The 19,635-nt window shown below is 34.5% G+C and overlaps 2 protein-coding genes across 9 annotated transcripts; both read left to right on the forward strand.

Moving 5' to 3' along the window:
- Window positions 1-1,484: 1,484 nt before the first annotated feature.
- On the forward strand, window positions 1,485-7,587 carry LOC147873430 (ionotropic receptor 84a-like). Its single transcript, XM_087351260.1, has 5 exons — window positions 1,485-1,657; window positions 2,384-2,604; window positions 3,489-3,697; window positions 5,257-5,528; window positions 6,234-7,587. Exons 1-5 carry the CDS (start codon window positions 1,485-1,487, stop codon window positions 6,445-6,447), a joined length of 1,089 nt encoding a protein of 362 aa, XP_087207386.1. The 3' UTR covers window positions 6,448-7,587.
- Window positions 7,357-18,854, forward strand: LOC110832989 (tRNA (uracil-5-)-methyltransferase homolog A). 8 transcript variants are annotated; one of them, XM_087351248.1, is made up of 11 exons: window positions 7,357-7,494; window positions 7,661-7,767; window positions 10,736-10,979; window positions 12,319-12,489; window positions 12,591-12,758; window positions 13,359-13,551; window positions 14,490-14,617; window positions 15,900-16,153; window positions 16,580-16,811; window positions 17,530-17,722; window positions 18,228-18,854. In XM_087351248.1, the coding sequence occupies exons 1-11, from the start codon at window positions 7,372-7,374 to the stop codon at window positions 18,497-18,499; spliced, it is 2,085 nt and encodes a 694-aa protein (XP_087207374.1). In that variant the 5' UTR covers window positions 7,357-7,371; the 3' UTR covers window positions 18,500-18,854. The 8 variants fall into 8 exon arrangements, with proteins under 8 accessions (XP_087207374.1, XP_087207378.1, XP_087207379.1 ...); XM_087351249.1 differs by lacking the exons at window positions 7,357-7,494; window positions 7,661-7,767 and adding exons at window positions 8,486-8,659; window positions 10,126-10,191; XM_087351252.1 differs by lacking the exons at window positions 7,357-7,494; window positions 7,661-7,767 and adding an exon at window positions 8,058-8,086.
- Window positions 18,855-19,635: the final 781 nt, after the last annotated feature.

Raw genomic sequence — 19,635 nt, forward strand, 5'->3', positions numbered from 1 at the left:
AGAGCCGACAAAAGAGGCCATGCTAAACAAAAATCCAAAGGTAAACCTGCAGGAAAATTGGATTTAAGAAGTCATCAAAGCACTAGATGGATTAACAATAACTTTTAAATCCAGTCCTGTCCTGTCCATAGACCCTAATCCATGATGTTCTTGGTGGTGGTGGTGATGAAAACAGTGACTAACAAAATTTATGGCTCACATGAAGTTATTTACTGGCCTATTACTGCTGATGGCATAAAGGTTTATTAATAACAAATAAATTATTCTAGGCCTGCAGAAACAACTATCTAAGGGGCCTGCATCATTGGTTGCTACTGTCATTATCTGATGTAAGTGAAGATTCATTGATTGCTACCCTGGAACCACTGAATGTGTCTGTAGATAGTCATGTGACTGTGGCACATCAGAGACCTAACATAAATGAGATAATTCTGCAGGATGTCTATCGAATCAAGGCAGGGCTGTCTCTCATATTTACACCACCTTTTAAGTGGAGTCCAAAACAACCCCTGCCACCTATATTTCGGAGAGATAATTACCGAGGCATTACTTTCAGTGCAGCAACAGTTGTAAGTAAAGGTCAATGAAGTCTTTCATGACATAATTACAATCTGAAAAAAAGCTTACTTCTTAACCTGATAATTTATTTTTCACAGGTGATTGAAGACACATGGGACAGCTTTTTGGACTTGAGATACAGACACTTGAACACTCTGAGCAAGTGTAATTTTGTGCTTATGTCATACATATCTATAATTCTAAATTTTACGTAAGTTGCTCTTAATTTATCACTTAAAGCTATCACACATAATTTATTACAGAAAGAAGCCAATACAACGAAGTTCTTGTTTTCCTCTTTCAACACTGTTTATTCTTATGAATCACTACTGCAAGCAGATTTTTTTAGTTCTTTAAAAAGTATCATATCTGCTTTATATGCAGGAACATAATGAACAAAATTACTGTCTTTGAAATTAGTATGACTATAATATACAGTTTCCTTAATGTTAACATAACTATTTGTTATATGACAGATCCATATGACATTTAAGAGTGACATAACACACTTTTAACACAAAAGCATTTCTTGCTTTTGTGTTTAGTCTTGTGGTATTTTTTATAAATCCTTGTCCAATTTGAATGAATTATGAAGTATCAGCATACTTAACCAATAATTTCTGAGATTTGAGGTTGTAATGGTTATTAAGATATCATATGTGGTATTCTAGGTTGTGATACCTTGCAGACTTGTAGGTGGCCACCAATAATTCAGAAGAATGTAGCTTCTCCATTATAAAGATTTTAGGTAATATATTCCTCAAAAAATATTGGTAATTACCCACAAGACCACACAGTGTCACAAACTGGAGGATCACAACTGAAAACTGATTGATAGATCATTTTCAGTACTTCATCAAGGCAAAATAATTTGAGAATTATGGCTTTGACAACCAAAAACACAAACAAATCTGTTCTTTCTCAGAATGAACCTAACTGTAACAGACACATGGGGATATCCTAGGAAAGATTCCCCTTGCTATGATGGTATTGTTGGTTTGATGGAATGTGGCGATGTTGAAATTGGTGCTGTTGGCCTTCTTCAGAAGGATGCTCGCTTGGACAGAATTGACTATGCTGGAGAAACTATTGATTTTGGGTGAGTGAAACCACATGTGAAAATAGCTCATTTGATCAAGAAATAGTATGGTGGCATTCTGTTAATTGACTAAACCCTTGAAAGTAGATCACAAATGTTCATCACCATTAGCACCAAAATCTGTCATTGGATGATTCTGAGTCAGATCATTGTAGTTCATACACATCTTCATAACCAGTTCCCCTAAGTTCTATCTTATTACTTCCTCTTATTTCCTTCTTGGTCTTCTATGTGGCCAGTTTGTTTCTCCGAAAGTGTTTATAAACTTCTTGATCCCCATCCTAGCTACATGCTTATTTCATCATAACATCCTTGATTTGACCATCCTAACAAAACTACTTGTAGGTGGAAAGAAGATGGCTGTCTTCTGAGATTTAGTGCCATGTAGTCCATCATCAGGGCTATGAGTTGTCCTGATGATGGATGCACCAAGGACATTTAAACTTCTACCAAACTACATGGAGCTACAACCCAGGAGACAGCCATATTTGGACTCACCACTGTAAAAACCTCAAATCCTACTTGTAGATGAACTGTATAGCTTGAAAAGTTTCTCATTATGTAATGCTATTCATTCCCCACTTACCTTACATCACTTAGGTTCAGCTATTATTCTGAGCACTCTGTTTTCAAAACACTTGCAATACACAAACTTCCATCATAGTAAGATACTAGATTCAGTGACCACAGAGAGAAAATATTCTAACTCTGTTTAATACATTGCAGAGGCAAGTTTATGTTCCTGAAGCCTTCACTCTCTGAGGTTTCTGTTATCTACACTCTGCCATTCAAAAGTTCAGTGTGGGTTGCATACTTAGCAGTAATGGGGATCTTAACAGTGGCTATGTATATCACATATCACATGGAACATCAGATGAATCCATCACAACCTACACTGCAATTTGGTGATGCTGTAATCAACTCACTTGCTCTTATGTGTCAAGAAGGTAAGCTATCCCACACAAGACTCCAAAAATGACTGCTTGATTAATGATGCTATAGTTTACAGTACAGTAAATAGTTTACAGTAAGTGAAATAGAAGTTCAGTTTTTCCTCATTCTTCTTAAATTTGAATTCAAACAATGAACATCCATACTGAACATCTTCAGGATGTTCTCACATGTTATGAAATAGTCTGAAATGTACAAGAGACTGGAAAGGTGTACACATTTCAAATTAATTCTTCATGATTCTGAGTCGTTAATTCATTAGCCATCATGTTCATTTAGTTTACTGTTGTACTAATTAACAGTATAAATATTATATTGCATAAAGGCATAAGTATTTTTCCTTGTATTTTATTAGGTGTAAGTTTATTTATCACAGCACAAATATGTTTACTTAGATTAGTGTTTTATGTCATATTTACATTTTGATTTCAGCTTCATATAAATTAGAGATTATATTGGACCAATAGGAATTAAAATTAAATTCACCTACAACTAATCAACTAATATGTGACATAACATTTCCTAACTGCCAATTCCAAAACCTTCATTGGCCTTATATCATGACTTACACTTTCCAGCTCGCTATTCATTGCAGTAACATACCAACAAACCCTTTAGTCAAAGTCTCATATTTTTATGGTTTAAATCTTTATTCCTGTTTGAACAAGGTTAAAATATCAGTAATTTTGGAGACAAAGCATACAGGCATATGACTGAATATGGAGACATGACTCCTCAGGCATGTGTTCATTTTAAGAACTTGGTGCCGAGAGTATATATATTGAATGTGAACTAAAGTCTGTCTGAAAGGAATGAGGATTCTTTGAGTAATTTGCTATGTGATAATTTAAACAAGTAATTATTCTCTTTAATATTCTAGGAACATCACGCTCACCAGAGACTTTGTCATCACGAATTGTTTTCCTGTTTATTCTCATGCTATCCTTGTTTCTAACCACATCATACTCTGCAACTATTGTGTCATTACTGCAAACATCAAGCACTGCAATAAACAGCCTGAAAGAGCTAATAGATAGTTCATTCAAGCTCAGCATGCGGGAGATTGCTTACAACACCAAGCTGGTCAATGTAAGAAATTCTAATATTCTGTTATTCACTGTTCTTAGTTACTGTAGTCTTTAATGTAGGATTATTGTGCTGACCAAATATTAACACTGAGTGGTCAGATATAATGAATTAACTAACTATTGATACCTCTGGGAGTAGAATCCAAAGATTTGAAACTTCTAATACCTTGTCCCACCATTGGCCTAAATCCTGAGACATTTCCATTCACCTCCCACCCTCGTAACTTATTTACCTGAGATCAATGTTAATGTTTATACATCGTTCCCAGTCTTCCAAATATCCACTTTATTATGAGATTTCCCCACAAAATTTTTAATGTACTATTTTCTCATTTGAACTACTTATCCTGCCCACTAGTCATTCATTTTTGCTGCCTTAATGATATTAAGTTGTCTAAATAAATCTAACTTCCTCATACAATATCAACTGACTGATTACTTAATTCCTTTTAAGTTCACATATACCCCCAGAAGTTTGAACTTTATTTATGTGTATGCTTATATTATATATTCACATACAATAGTTGTTTAATGGTATTTTAGTGCCTAGTTCTCCAATCTTGTCTAGTATATTATTTTCTGCCTTGCTGCCCGGTGTTTATTTAATAGATCATCCTCTGCTGATAAAACACCACATTTTGGGAACTGATTTGCATCAATTTCTTCATCCTTACTATAAAGCATATAATTCAATAAATAAGAATCCCAGAAAGAGACTAGTTTTATAGAAATTTGACTAGTCAGTCAAGCCTGATAAGAAAATACATTTTTCAATAGCTGCTGTTTCAGGTAGTACATTTAGTTGAGATAAGATTTTCCCAATTTTAATGCTCTTTTTTCTGGTACAAAACATACAGTCTTTAGCTAATTAATTTTATGGCACAAAACCGTCCATCAGTTGATAGTTATTCAGCCAGTTAAGAAATTCCCAGTTCTTAACCTGGTGTTTTAAGGTGAAGCATTAGGCTTCTAAACCAATGTTCTTGGGCTTAAGACTGGCCAGATGTATTATGCCTACCCTCAATTCTGACACAGGTAAAGCTTTGTGTAGGTAGAAAATACAAGTTTACCATCATGGTTTAAGCCCATGTTAAGCTGTAGTTTCCTTCTGCTGGTCATCATCATCATCATCATCATCATCATCATATGGGATAGTGCAGTTCATCTCTTGGACACCCCACCTCAGAAATCAACTACTTCACCATCATCAAGACAGGCAGAAGGTATGAAGTTCAGACAGATCATAACTAAGGAATTGGCAACAACAACAATTTTGACTTCATAAAGATGCAACAGAAGTTGATAGAAAATGATATGACAAGGATTCCTGAACCAACAATAATTTGAAAACTACTGCTTTAGTACACAAATACTAACAAGAAACTCGGAGATTTATTGATAACAAACCAGCAGAATCTGGCCTATAGTTTCTTTTACTTCATTGTTACATTTATTATTACAACTTTCACTTCCTTTCAGTCTTAGAAATTACCCTGTAAATGTGGATGGTAGTTATATGCTAATAATATATAACAGTTTATTGTTTAAATATTGTTACAGGACACAAAAGACCCAGAGATAAAGAAATTGTTTCAAGACAAACTGTATCAACAACCATATCATCAAGCATTTACTTCACAGGAAAAAGGTATTGATAAATTACGTAAGGGACTGTATGCTTTCTACGGTGATGCAGGTGCATACAAAATTATGAGTGACACATATGAAGAAAATGAGAAATGCAGACTAAAAGAAATTAAAATAAATCCTTCAAATGCTCTTGCATTTCCTGTGAAGAAAGGTAGCCAGTACAAAGAACACATCACACAAAAGTAAGTAATATGCTCTTGTTCTCACCTCTTTTGAAGCATTCTTAATTTTTATATTGTATCACATCAAACAATCTCAAGCTTCTTCCATCTTATATTTGAGGGAGTATGCAAAAAGAATGAATTATTAGCTTTATTAGTTTGTCCTTGTTCCAATAAATGCTATTATTTCTCAACATCATATATTCTGTCTCATTGGCTTCTTCTCCATCCAAGTTTATATTCATTTGTCCTCATGCTTGCAGGCCTCCCTGCTTATTTGTCTACCTATCCATTTTCTCTCTTTAATTCTCATCTTTGTTTATGATATATAAACGTAAACATACAAACTATCTCATTGTTATTGAAACAATAAGATAATTTGTATATTGTGATAGCTAGGTTTACTCAGTCCTCCTGATTGAATATCAGTTACTGCCTTAAAATAGGCCATGACTATTTTGATACTTTTTAAATCACGATACATAATTCTTTGATACAATTTTATGCAGATGATAAAAAAATAAAAACCTAAATATACACTTATCTAAAGTCAGTATATAATTGACTTCAGTATAACCATGTACTACTCTGTGATACTTAAAGAGGAAATATAAGCTTTACATCATCATTCAAGATGTAGTTTATCAGATTATAAACTTTGTCTATGCAGTGAAATTAGGGAAACAGTTCTTATTAATCTGTTTTAATGAACTTTCAATTCTTAAGAGCTCAATGGTTGAAGGAAGCAGGTCTCGTAGATCGAGAATACAAGCAATGGTTTGTGCAGAGACCCAAATGCAACTCTGATATTCGAGGATTTGTAAGCGTACGCATTGGAGACTTCTATCCAACACTGGTTGTTCTGGCAATTGGTATCATCGGTGCTATTATATTATTTATATTAGAGATATTATATTATAAGGTAAGATATGGTATATAATTCTCCCTTAATTCAGATAAATCAAGGTCTACAATTATTAAAGACACTCTTGTTAAGCAGTATTAACCTTTTCCTTTAAAACTGCACAGAGAGTGGCAAAATTAGTCATATCAGTGTAATAACTAGATATTTTACTGACAGTAAAGAATCACTTAAAACAATTATTTCCATCATCAACATATTTACTTGTGTCATTGCCACACTTCTTTTACATTAAAACTAGAATGAGGTAATTAATTGGTTTTCCCCTTACAATATTAAGTGATCATAAAAAAGGAGAGAACAAAACTTTCTGCTTATGAACATGATGGGGCAGTAATATAACTAAAATTATGTCATTTTGATATTTCAAGTGGAGATACCTTGTCAGTCAAGTTTTTAGCAGGTCATATCAACCTTGCTGAAAACAACAGCAGAAAACAAATCATTATTGTTGTTCTGTAGCTGCATTGTTGACATATGTATTCAAGTGATCTCTGCTTTTTTTGTTAATTTTGTTTATACAACACCAGCATTTTCAGAATGTTTGGAAGACAGCAGTTTGGCAGGGTCAGCAGGTAGTGGATATTTTTAGGAACAAACACAGGTGGTGATGAGACTACACAGAATAACTTTCCACAAATTAATGTATGGGCCCATTTGCTTATCAAGTGAAAACTGTTCAAGCCCAAACCTCTCTTCACCAAAAGAGATTAAAAAAACCAAATGAGCTACAGACACAGACTTATCTCTTAATGTAAAATTACATGAAAGTCACTATAAAACTGTTCTTATTTTGAGGTGACAAGTGTGAAGGATATTGCTATCTCACTTCAGGATGTTGTATGTTATCTAGAGGCAAAGAGTTCAAGATTTAACTGGAAAATCTAACTTAGTCTCTGGGTAATGTGGCAAAAGGGAATCCATTAAAGTGCACTCCTATAAATGAACCTCTATCATATTGAAATAGGGGATTTAAATCTCTGTGCTATAGAGCAGCTGGTTAGACTTCCACTCTGGTGTTCCACATCCAATATACTGCAGAACTCTGGTGTGCTACGAATTTTTGTAAGAAATTGTATATTTGTGTGTTATAGTTGGAAAAGGCAATATCTTGTATTTTGTAATTAGAATTCATAATAAACACATACCGGTTCATAATCAATAGTTTTATTCAACATGTTAATATAGGGCAAATATTTATATGCCTGTTCATATTTATGTCCATCTATAGTTTTGTACCCCTTTTCATGAGGTGAAACTTTGTGGTGTGCCATCATGTGTCCTTCACAAATTAGGATGTGCTGCAGATGGAAAAAATTGCAGAATATTGATTCAGAGGTAATTTATAGTTTTGATATTAGGTTTTGATTAACAAATTAAAACCAGAAATTTAATCCAGTTTTGTTGATTATGATGATGATCACTGCACCTATTAGTAGTTATGATTACCAATATGTCTTTTTGCATGTACAAAGTGCAGTAGTTAAGTCATACAAGAACACCTAGGTGTAACTTTCCTTAATAACACACATATTGGCTTTATATTTTGCCCTTCCCTGTTGGAAATTGTTGGCATTTGTATTCCAAGCAGAAGTTGTACATTGAACTCAAGACATAAATATCTCATTGGATATCAGAAAGGAATGTATTTATACGGGTAAGAAGTTAATCATAAGCTTCCATCAACCATCAAACGTTAAAGTCAAGATATACAAGTATTTAAACCGAACTCACTCCTACTCAGTAGAACAAATCACACCGCTTTGTGACGTGTGGCGGACAATTCGTGATGGTGGTTTAAGGCTGGAAGTGGTTTGTGTACTCGTATCTATTTATATTTTAATTATATATGTATATACATGTGTGTGTGTGAAATTGAAGAAACTGTCCAGGTTTTGTTTATTTAAGTCACTGTTACTTTAGTGAACGTAAATCTAATGATGTAGCTACAGGCAGTTCGTCAGCAAAATGTGAAATGAGGGGGGAGAGGTTATGTTCGTGTTGGTCATTATTTTTAATATTGTTGCCATATGTGGTTGCCAGTATGTATTGCACTTTTTAAACCCTTTAATAATTATTACGATTTTCACCCACCATTTGTTCGCTTGTGAGGCACTACTCGTAGCATGACTTGTTTTGGTGTTTGGTATTTTTGGCTAGTACACAACTTCAAGGATTACGCCCCATTGCGCCGTTGTAGTTGTAGGTCAGAGTGCAGGACTGTGATTTGGTAAGTTACCACACTATGTTGAAAAACGAGGCTTGACCCAACATTGCTGTTTCAGGATCAGATTTCGTCTGGCATGGCCTGACAGTGGACTTCACTTGGTTTGACTTATGGTTTAGGATCAGGCCATGTCAGACTAATTTAGTTTAGGAGGGCCCAGAACGTGTTTTGCGCTTTCATACACCAATGCTGAAACCTATTGAAATTAAAATGTTATTGGAAACATTATGAAATAGCTAACTACGGACTGGACGACCGGGGTTCGATCCCTGACTGGGGCAGAGGATTTTTCCTCTAGCCTCTGCGTCCAAACCAGCTCGGGGGCCTACCCAGCCTCCTATCCAATGGGTACCGGAGTCCTTTCCTTGGGGTAAAATAAGGCCAGGGCACAACGCTAACCACTTACCTCCACCTAGTGCAGAGGTTAAGAATGAGTAGAAGCTGTACCTTCTTCCTCCCCTTCCCCAAGCACCTGCATGGTACATAGTGGGACAGCTTTGATTTACTTACTTTTTATGAAATAGTCTATGACCTAACACAATTATTAAATATGATTGGAGGTTTTCTTCGTGATGATGGAGGCAACAAGGACCTCTGAAACATTGGTAAACTTCTACCAGACTACATGGCGCTTACAACCTAGAAGACAGCCATCATAAAATAGAATTGTACTTTAACATTTAATGAAATTTCTGTGCTTTGATTTTCTGCGTTGCCTCTATTTTTATATAGTGTCAGTTTTGTAAATTTTCACTAAGTCAGATTTGATTAAGTTGGACATGGTGCATTAGTCCTAAAGTACAGTTTTAGTTGCGCAGGAGCATTGTATCCAGCTATATTCCAAGAGCATTAGGCCAGAGTGGCAAAACTTGTGAGTTGTGATGTTTGTGGACTGTGACAGATATACAGATCTGCTTTGCTACTAACAGTTATTAGTACAAAGAGGTGTTAAACTTTCTTTGAGACTTATTGTAAGACCAGTTTCTTTACTGTTTTGTAGAAGTATGCAGTCATTTTATATAGCATGTATTTCATTAGATAAAAATTCAAACATAAATGATACTGAAAGTTTTTTTATGCAACCTTGCAAAAAGCAAATAAATGTAGTTGTCTTCAGATAAGTGTGCACGAAATAAATACTATAATTTCTCATTTACACAGTAAATGCATCAATAAAAAATGCCACTTAAATAAAGGCCAAATTTTCCATGAGAGTGTTGAACCTCCAGGTGATAAATAATCACTGCCCCATATTCTTGCAGTGTATGTTGAAGTTAGAACTAAAACTTTGTAAATGTAGGTCTGTTACATATCCTTCAGCTCCTTTAACATTGAAAATGGTTTAATGAAAATTGTGGTGTAAATTGAGAAATGACTATGTATGACTGTTCCAAAACTAAAGTCTTAATCAAACAGTGCCTAATAAATAATTTAAAAATAATGAACGTAATGTGCAAGTTGTCTTGTAGGTTGGAACATCAACAAGACTATATAGTGTCAACAAAGAAGACCACAGTTGACACACAATGTACCATGTATGCATTATTTTGTATCATTGTGACCTGTGACCTGTTATAGCAAGTTAAGAACATAAATACAAATATTTTGGAATAAAATATATAAAGGAAATATAATTGAACCTAAGATGGAAGAATGGAGGGTATATTATAACAAGGAACTTTTTGATTTATAAACATATTAGTGCTCTGGTATATTTAAAATATGGCTACACCCTGCTGCAAGTATAACTGGGATGGGGGAAACTTGAATGGTGGTCATTGTTTTGATGGGGAAATCTATTGGAAGGAAGCCAATTGGAGCGGCAGTTAGGAAATGGAAAACAGTAATTAAAACTCATTAAAAAAATATTTTAATTCCTAATGCAGTATAGGATGGGGTCTAGTGGTTAGCTTTTCAGTTAAATGAGTATCTACTTTCAGGTTACGTTATCAGATTTGGAATCATAAAACTAATTTGACAATAGCGTTTAACTTTAAAATTGAAAGGCTTGTTCAAAAAATGCATTACTTTGCCTAGATAAGAAGCATGGGATTGGTAATTTTTTCTGTTTCTTTGTAGGAAAATGGAAGAATCTGTAAGCATCATAGCAACTGACAAAGAGGAAGTAGGACTAACAGGAGATACTCAAACCAGCAAGCCTAACATACAGGATATGAATGGTGAAGATAACCAACCAGTCAAGAACACTGATGCAGAAGAAATTGGACGAGACAATCCATATGCTTACTTGGACAGAGCAGATTTCACTTCAGAAAAATTTAAGATTGAAATTCGAGGCCTCCCGAAATTTTATGGGATTGGAGTAAGGTTTGCTTCTTTATTACTTATACAGATAAGTATCTGCAGTCAGTTATACTATTGTATGTGATTCCTGTGATGGATAAATGTTGTGTATGTTGAATTATTACTTTATCCCTTGGCTTAGGCATATATTGTCTGCAGAGCCAGTGCAAGCATTGTACAGGTGAACCAACTTGGAACAAGATACTTTTCTGGATGACATTTTCTTCCACTAAAATAAATTACTTCAAGAAACTGTGCATCCAAAATATTAAATTCTATGTTCTCCTCATTTTTCCTCTATTCATCACGCATCGGGTGTGGTGCTTGTGGGAACATAATGGTATGTGATGCATAAAGTGATCTATGTGCTCTGCTGGTTTGTTTTCGGGCTACCATATGTGATCTAATATATAAAATGATTTGTTTGGTTCATAGTGCAGCTATGCTATGTTCCTCAAATTTTTCATAGTTCTGAGCAAATTTTGGTGTTAGTGCATTCAAACTGACTATAACTGCTTCCTTTCATATCCCTTCCAGTCCTTCATTCACAATTATCCTACGTGCTTTTTAACCTATGTAGTTGGAAAAACATTATAAACAATTAACAATTATAAAAATAAGACAGTTTTTCACGGTCTTTGTGCTTGTGCCAGTGATCAGTTATAAAACCAGAATATGGTTGCCTACAATGTAATGGTGTTCACGTAGACCTTGCTGTATCAAATCTAAAAGTTCTTGACGATGGTGATGAGTCATTTGAATAAAAAAAATTTTCTTGGATATTATCCATCGTCTAGTAAGTAAAATATAAAATGTAAAACAACGTTTCGGAGATGGGGCTCCCCCCCCCCCCCCCCCCTCTCGTCCGTCTTCAGTGGGTTTGAACTTAATGGTCATATGTATTTATTCCCACCTTCTGTGAGTCTTTGTTTTTATTTGGCTTTTTTCATGTTTAACGAATTTTGTGTCTACTATTTCTATTTCATTCTTTTACATTCCACGGATGGGTGGTGTGGTGATCTTCTTGTATTCCAGGACTTTCGCTTTTTTACTTTGTCTGGAGACAGGGATTAGCTCTATCTAGTGGGCCCAACGGAGTAGGCACCTGAAGACGGAGGTAGAGCCCTATCTCCGAAACGTCATTTTACATTTTATACTTTATTTACTAGACGATGGATAAAATTCAGACCTTGCTGTTTTAAAACTTGCCTCTTTAGGTGTCACGTAAGTATTGATAGATATATTTGAGACATCTGACTACATTTTTGTATGTTTATCACAGAATAAGTAACACATTGTGGGATAGGCAACTTTTGCTCTTTTAACAGATATTAAAACAACATGTAATTATCTTTCAGGAACTGAAAAGACTTTTGAATGAAAAGTTAAAACTAGGTTCAAACAAAGTGAAGCCACCAGCAAAGGGCAGTTACTGGGTGTATGTGTGTTTTCGTTCGGAAGAAGACCGACAGAATGCTCTGAAAGCCTTAGATGGTTATATCTGGAAAAATAAGACATTAACTGCAGAGGTAAAGTACTGTTTTGTTTTCTTCTTTATAAATGATTTGATGCATCAGTAAAAACAGAGGATGGAGTGCTTTTCATGTGATGATGTGCTTTCTGTTGATAGATTGCTAAACCAGCACCAGATCCATTAGTGAAGAAACGCAGACAGCAAACACACGAAAACAAGTATGGAGAAGATGAGGCAAAGAAACAGAAGACAGATGGTAGCTCACAGGAAGACCGGCTGAAGGCATCCACAATTCCATTTTGGAACATACCTTATGACAAACAGGTGAAAATTATTGTTCATTTTGAAGTTGGCAAACAGCACATTAAGAAGGATTGGAGCTGATGAACAAAAATATAAAGGTGGTTGCAAAATTAGTTGTGCCATGTTCATTTAGATATCTGATGCACAAGCTAAGAGAGATAATGTGAATTGCTCTTAAATAAGATGATTTTTGAAGTCTTAAAACATGTCTTTATTGGTTATTATTTACCCCCCAAAATTAGTTTAATGCTCAAGTTTAGGACTTCTGTGGAATAATTTATTGTTATAACATGTGATTATATTGCTCCATATCTGTTGTTTTCATATTCTTTGCATTTTGAAGGAAACAATTAATGATGGGTGGTTAAGGATTGATAGTTTACTTTCAAATAAATCTGTTACTGTCATCATATTAACTGTTTATATTTTAAGGTACCTTTCGGGGAAGCTAAAATTATAACTTTAAAACTACTATGTTCATTTGTTTTATTATTTCTTTTAAACTTCACTGAATAAGAGATGTATGATCAGTTAAAATGAACAATTTTGTATTATTATTATTCTTTTAGTAATGCCTTTCAGTTGATGCAAATAATTATGTAAAATTCATTATGTTTGCAGATAGAACAAAAGCAAGAAAATATCAGGCAGATGCTGATGAAGATGGGTTATGACATGGTTAAAGGAAATCCTGCTCTGAAGCCTTGGGTTGACCAGCAGAAATCAAAATATAATGGATTACCATGTGAATTATGGGATATCAGAGCTTCACCTGTGTGTGATGGCTATCGCAACAAATGCGAGTTTACAGTTGGTATGTTTTCTTGTTAGTTTGTTCCTCTTATTGTAACTGTCTCAGTTTTATAGTTCATATTGTGAAGATGTTGGTGAATAATAAAGTGTAGGAAAGGTGTGGAAGGAAGTGGTCATGGTCTGTTTTAAGAAACTGGAGGGATGGACCAAAGTAAATCATGAAAATTCTGTCAGGATAGTCAGTGTTATGGTATTGCTTATTCTAGGTATGTCCTTATATTTTTTTTAAGAAAGACATCCTTTGTTGTGCAGATAGTTTTAACCTTTTTTCAGCTTGTCATGAAGTATCATGGTGTAGTCTGTTGTAGAAAGCTTATTTTTTCTGATCTGCTCATCATTAGATTTGAGATTAATCCTGTTATTAGAAACATGAATTTAGGATTATATAAATATTACAATTTTATTATTTATTTCCAGTAATTTATGCTGGATTGCAATTGCTGTAATTGTCAGCCCTCATCTGAAAGAGTTTCCTAGGATTCCATCAGTCTGATACTGTTTCATGTTCAGGAGAGAGGAATAGTAATCACTAATATTAGGTACTGCAATATGCTGTATAACAGGCCCAACCAAAATAATTATTTATGATCCAAACAAGACACTTATGGACTGATTAGCTAAATTCAAAGGAAAATTTTTCAGAAAAGCAAAATATGTTCATGATTATTTTGTAAAATAATAAAATTGCCTTTGCTTTTCTACTTACCTTTGTAATTTGTATACATACCACATTTTACTTTTTGCATTCATAGTATAAAGCATATTGACAGATTGGGTTTTATTAAATTTGTTATGTGAGGTCTTCTCTATAACTTCTACTTTATGTGGAGCTCAAATTTAAATTTATTAAATATGTCAAACATTTTTACCTTACAATACTAGAGGTACATTGGGCCTATTAACATGTCTTAATATTTATATTTTTTTTATTTGGTATAGGTGTTAATGAGGAGACTGGAGAGCGAACAGTAGGTTTTCGGCTTGGAAGTTATGTTCGAGGCTTCACAGGTGTTGGACCAGTGGATTGCTTGAGGCATATTCCAGGTCGTATGAAGGAAGCTGCTAAGGTATAATAATGATTATTCAAAATAAGGATGTAATTTTAATGAATTTTGTGATGTTTTGTTTTAAATCATTGTTTCATTATGACAAAATTACTTTGGATATTGTCCATGAAGAGAATAAACTAATTAAATTTTGAAGAAAGATTGAAACTTTTCTTATTTTGGTATGGTGTTAGATAAACGGGAAAATCCACGAGTAACGATATTTTACCAGACTGTTAGAAATGTTTGGAATTTGTGAGTTTCAAGAAAATGCACAGATTTTTAACCTGGGATTAGCACCATCTTTTAGTTCAGTCTCTTGTATCTCAGTTACAAAGTCCTGCTTTGGTCCCAAACCAAATGGCACATGACACTACTAGCTTGCCTCTCATATTTCCCTCAAATTACCCACACATTCTGGCATAGTTTGCATTGTTGCCTAGTCTTCTTCCTTTCCAGTATAGGCCTTATGGCCTGTTACAGGCATCGCATAACAGAATCCTTTCATATTTTGAGGGGTTGGCCCAAACATCCCTTTATTGTTGCCTAGTAATTGCTGTAATGGGTGTTTTCAGCATAAAGTCTTTTCATCTGTTTTATGTCCTATGCTGTACACTGTAGGCCTATGGCATGGAATTTCTTGACTAGCTGAACTACTATAAGCTTCTTAAGATGACCTCTGCTCCATGGAGTTGGTTTGATTAGTATTGTATATTATCTGTGTTGCAGTTGATACGTACAGATCAAGACATGGATATACTCACAACTTTGGTTGTTTAGTTGTCATTACAAATGTTTATTTGCTTTCTTATGGTACCAGTATGGATAAGATGTGAGATCCTTTAAATACTAATATGCTAAGCAGAATGATTTCCTGGTTACTGCTGATAAGAGTTTGAGTTGACATGGCAACTAAATTAAAAGTAAAGTGATGTCACCATATAATTTATTGAATATTGTTGCTGGGCACTTGGCACTTCTTCATATTTGGGAAGTCTGGAATCCAAATTTTGGTCCACAAAGAGGCCATCCTTGCTACTTTTTGTGTTTTTCTTCAGTCTCTGTAGGCAGAAGCCAGGATGGATAGTACCGTAAATTAGACCACGACTGCTTCCTTCCACATTCTTTCAAATTCATTATCCATTAATCATCCTGTCATTTGATGTAGTCTGAACTACTAATGGCATTGTTAACTACTAATAAACATAATTCAGGTTCTACACTAGATTTGCGTAGTAAAATGAACTAATTAACTCTTGTTTATACTATCCTTATTTAATATTACAATACTCTTAACTTACAGACATTTGAGAAATTTGTGGTGGCATCAAATTTGGGTGTGTTTAATCCAGAAACACATGAAGGTTACTGGCGTCAGCTGACGGCAAGACTCTCCACAGACAGTGATCAGCTAATGTTAGTGGTTGGAATGCATCCACAGTCTCTTTCACAGGAAGAATTAGGGAAAGTGAAGAATGATTTGAAAAACTTCTTTGAAAATGGAGAAGGCAAGACATGCAATGTTTCCTCACTCTATTTTCAGCACATTCTGAAAAGGTGGGACATGTAATTGCATTTATTTTTGAAATAGAAGACATGCATTTTTGTATGTTGTAGTTTTGGTAGTGTGTTGCTAATCACATTAACAGTTTCATATGCTAATGATAATTTTACATTACTGTTTATTGATTATTCACACTGCCAGAGAAATGTTTCAATAAGAACAGAGCTCCATTTTATGTAGGTTCCGTTTTATACAGGTTTTGCTGAAGTAAGATAATTTGCATCCGTTAGTATTGATTCATGAATGTTATGGTAATGCAGTAAAAGGGTCAAATTGTTGAATGTTTGGTAGGCCTGAAACCAGGTATTGGTACATATGTTATTTTAGTGCTAATGACAAAATGGAAACATGGTATATATATTTAAGTAAAACATTCACTGACTTGTATATGTATATAATTACATTCTGTGTGATTATAGGCAAGCTGGCAAAGAATTACCTCCTTTGGAGCATCTGATGGGAGACACACATATTTATGAAACATTATTGGGCTTGAAGTTTCGTGTGTCACCAGAGGCTTTCTTTCAAATTAATACTTCTGCTGCAGAAGTTCTTTATAACTCAGTAGCTGAACTTTCATGTCCTACTGAGAATACAACTGTCATTGACATATGCTGTGGAACAGGGTCCATTGGACTTTGTCTTGCCAAGGTACTTTTAAATAGGTCACCTTAGTTTAATGTTTACTCTTCTTTGGTTTTCCATCAGATTTCAAGAGTCCATTCACCACCCAGTCAAAGTTATTTGTCACAAATGTTAGAACAGTGATACCCAAGGGATGCTGTTTGATGTGTTATTTATATTTTACTTTGTTGTCAGTTTGCTAGTGAATATATGGTGTAATCCTCAACTAGCTGGCTAATAATGCCTGACTGGAGCTGGCAAATGATGGATTTTGTCTGATCAATTCTGCTGTGTTCCAGTGTATGAAATGCCACTGAACAGCAAAAGCAGGACAGATGACTTCTTATTTTTCATTTTTCATTTTTCAAAGTGTTAATCAGGTTAATGTGATTAACATGAATTCTCTGTCCCTGGGCACTTGTCTTGTAGAAGAATATGCATTGTTTGGAGAAATATGATATAAAATTTCAGAGGGTTGTACCTTATATATATATGAAAAATGAATTGTTCTGAAGATGACTGTCTTCTGGGATGTTGCACCATGTGGCTTTATAAAAACTGGCCAATATTTGAGATACTTACTGCCTCCATCATCAGGGAGATGCAGTCTCATAGAAATTGACTGATGTTTCAGAGGTGTTTACTGCCAACTTTATCAGGATTCTACAAGACTACACAGTGCAACATCCCAAAACAGTCATATTCACACTTACTGCCTTTAAGCTTACCAAGAATTCTTTTACAGAAATGTGGTAAAGTTTTGGGGTTGGATTTATTAGCCCAAGCTGTGGATGATGCCAAGAGCAATGCTGAAATTAATGGCATCGTAAATTGTGACTTCTTTGTTGGCAAAGCAGAGGATATTCTCTGTTCTGTGATGAACAGAGCTGTGAAAGAAGATGTTTTAGCTGTTGTTGATCCACCCAGAGCAGGGCTTCGTAAGGATTTCATATTACTAAATATATTTTGTAATCTAAGTTGAATTTATATATACTATTCTTTTTTAGATTTACTCTATGTCATAGATTTCCTGTTCCCAAACTCCTTAACTGTTTATCATTCCAATACCATTCATTCAACTCCTTATCTGTAAATTTTTGGTCTCCCGTCAACATTTGTCAGCAGGTATCTAGTATTTTGGTTGTTTTGGCCATCTACATGTGTGATTTTTTTCTATATGTCATCACTGTTGCCATCACCGTCATCAGATATGTATACAAAAAGAATGTATCAGTAAAGTGCATGTAATATAATATTAGAAGATATAGAAAGATTAACAGGACTAACAATTCATGAAAATGTGTGATGTGTATGAAGCTTGTCTGGATAATGATGAAATCAGTCCTAAGCAGCAGTAGTATCTTCTACATTGTTTTGTCCAGAGTTGTACATTTTACAAGATTTTATTTATGTCATGCTATTTAGTAAACCTTTTCTTTACAGATCAAAGGGCTCTAGTTCACCTTCGTCGGACTGAGAAACTTGGTAAACTAGTGTTTCTTTCTTGTAACCCAACAGCAGCAGTAAAAAATTTTGTTGATCTTGGCCGTCCAACTTCGAAAACATATCATGGTGCTCCTTTAGTGCCTGTGCGTGCTGTCCCTGTGGATATGTTCCCACACACCTCACATTGTGAGCTTGTTGTCTACTTTGAGAGGGTGGATTTGAATCAGCTGAGAAAAACCCAAGAGCTAAAACAGACGTCCTTATCATAATAACAGTGAGGGAGACGTGGAACACCAAACTTTGCCAAATGGAAATATTCCACTTTAGTGATAAAAGATATTTCTGAAAGATGTATATGTAAAGAAAGTTGATTAAGAAATGTTAAATATGATATACAGTTCTGATTTGAATTGTTTTATGCAGATTTGGTATTCAACAAGAACAGAATAAACTAAGGAAATGCATATTATCATTCAGTTCAGAATATTTTTGTGTTTGCAAAACAATACAAATTAGAATGTATGGACATATATCAATTCTACATGCTGCTTTGTATTGGTATGAATCTTTTGTCACTCTGAGAGGAAAGTGGAAAATAAAAGGTTTGAGGATGTTTGGACCTAATAGAGAATATTTCATAACTGATAATATAAAACCTTGATTAACAACTTTGTCAGCAGTCAATGACCAAATTCTCCTATCTCCAAATAAAATATGCTGGTAGCATAATGTAAATGGGCCAAAGTTGTTGAGAGGACGTTATTCAGGCTTGCATGGGAAATCTTCTTCCACTGTACGTTCATCAGCAGGTGTATTTGATAACTGTAAATCTAATAACGAATGTAAACATTTCCTAATTTACAGTTATTTACATGGTAAGACTTGCAGTGAATATTTACAGTATGCCATCTGTGGTAGTGTGCAACATTTAACATGATTCTTCACTTTCTGTATGAATCATTGGGTTGACTGAGTGAGAATATCTTGCCAGAAGTTTAAATTAATTTGTGGAGCAGTAGTTGTTAGCCTGTGATAGTAATAAATAGAATTAAACCATTTTGTACTTCTTGCGCCATATGATAATATGTGAGCTCATTACCTGTCAGACTAGTGCATGCCTTTTTGAGGTTCAAATGAGCATAATCTCTTGATTCCATCATGACACTTAAAATCACTAACACTTATCTAGTTTATACCCATGCTTTCATTTGCAGTACAACTTGCACTGAAAGGATTTGTTTATAAAGGTGAGGAAATTGTTGACTACATAATTATGAAACTTTTACTGTTAACAAAAATGTCTTCATAGTGTTAGAATATTCAAATCAGGAAGTATGAGATGTCCATTACGATAACATGAAACAAGAAATGCTTACAAAATTCTGGTAAAAACTTTTCTTTTGAA

The sequence above is a fragment of the Zootermopsis nevadensis genome, unplaced genomic scaffold (assembly GCF_977971745.1).
Source record: "Zootermopsis nevadensis isolate Lab colony 2312 unplaced genomic scaffold, Znev_1.0 Znev_ptg000018l, whole genome shotgun sequence".
NCBI lineage: Eukaryota > Metazoa > Arthropoda > Insecta > Blattodea > Termopsidae > Zootermopsis > Zootermopsis nevadensis.

Coding starts and splice junctions, on each gene's coding strand:
- LOC147873430 (XM_087351260.1), top strand. CDS start 1,485: ATGAACCTAACTGTAACAGACACATGGGGATATCCTAGGAAAGATTCC. Junction 3,698..5,256: donor ACAACACCAAGCTGGTCAAT/GTAAGAAATTCT, acceptor ATATTGTTACAG/GACACAAAAGACCCAGAGAT. Junction 5,529..6,233: donor AAAGAACACATCACACAAAA/GTAAGTAATATG, acceptor TCAATTCTTAAG/AGCTCAATGGTTGAAGGAAG.
- LOC110832989 (XM_087351248.1), top strand. CDS start 7,372: ATGAACCTCTATCATATTGAAATAGGGGATTTAAATCTCTGTGCTATA. Junction 7,495..7,660: donor CTGGTGTGCTACGAATTTTT/GTAAGAAATTGT, acceptor GTCCATCTATAG/TTTTGTACCCCTTTTCATGA. Junction 12,759..13,358: donor ACATACCTTATGACAAACAG/GTGAAAATTATT, acceptor TTATGTTTGCAG/ATAGAACAAAAGCAAGAAAA.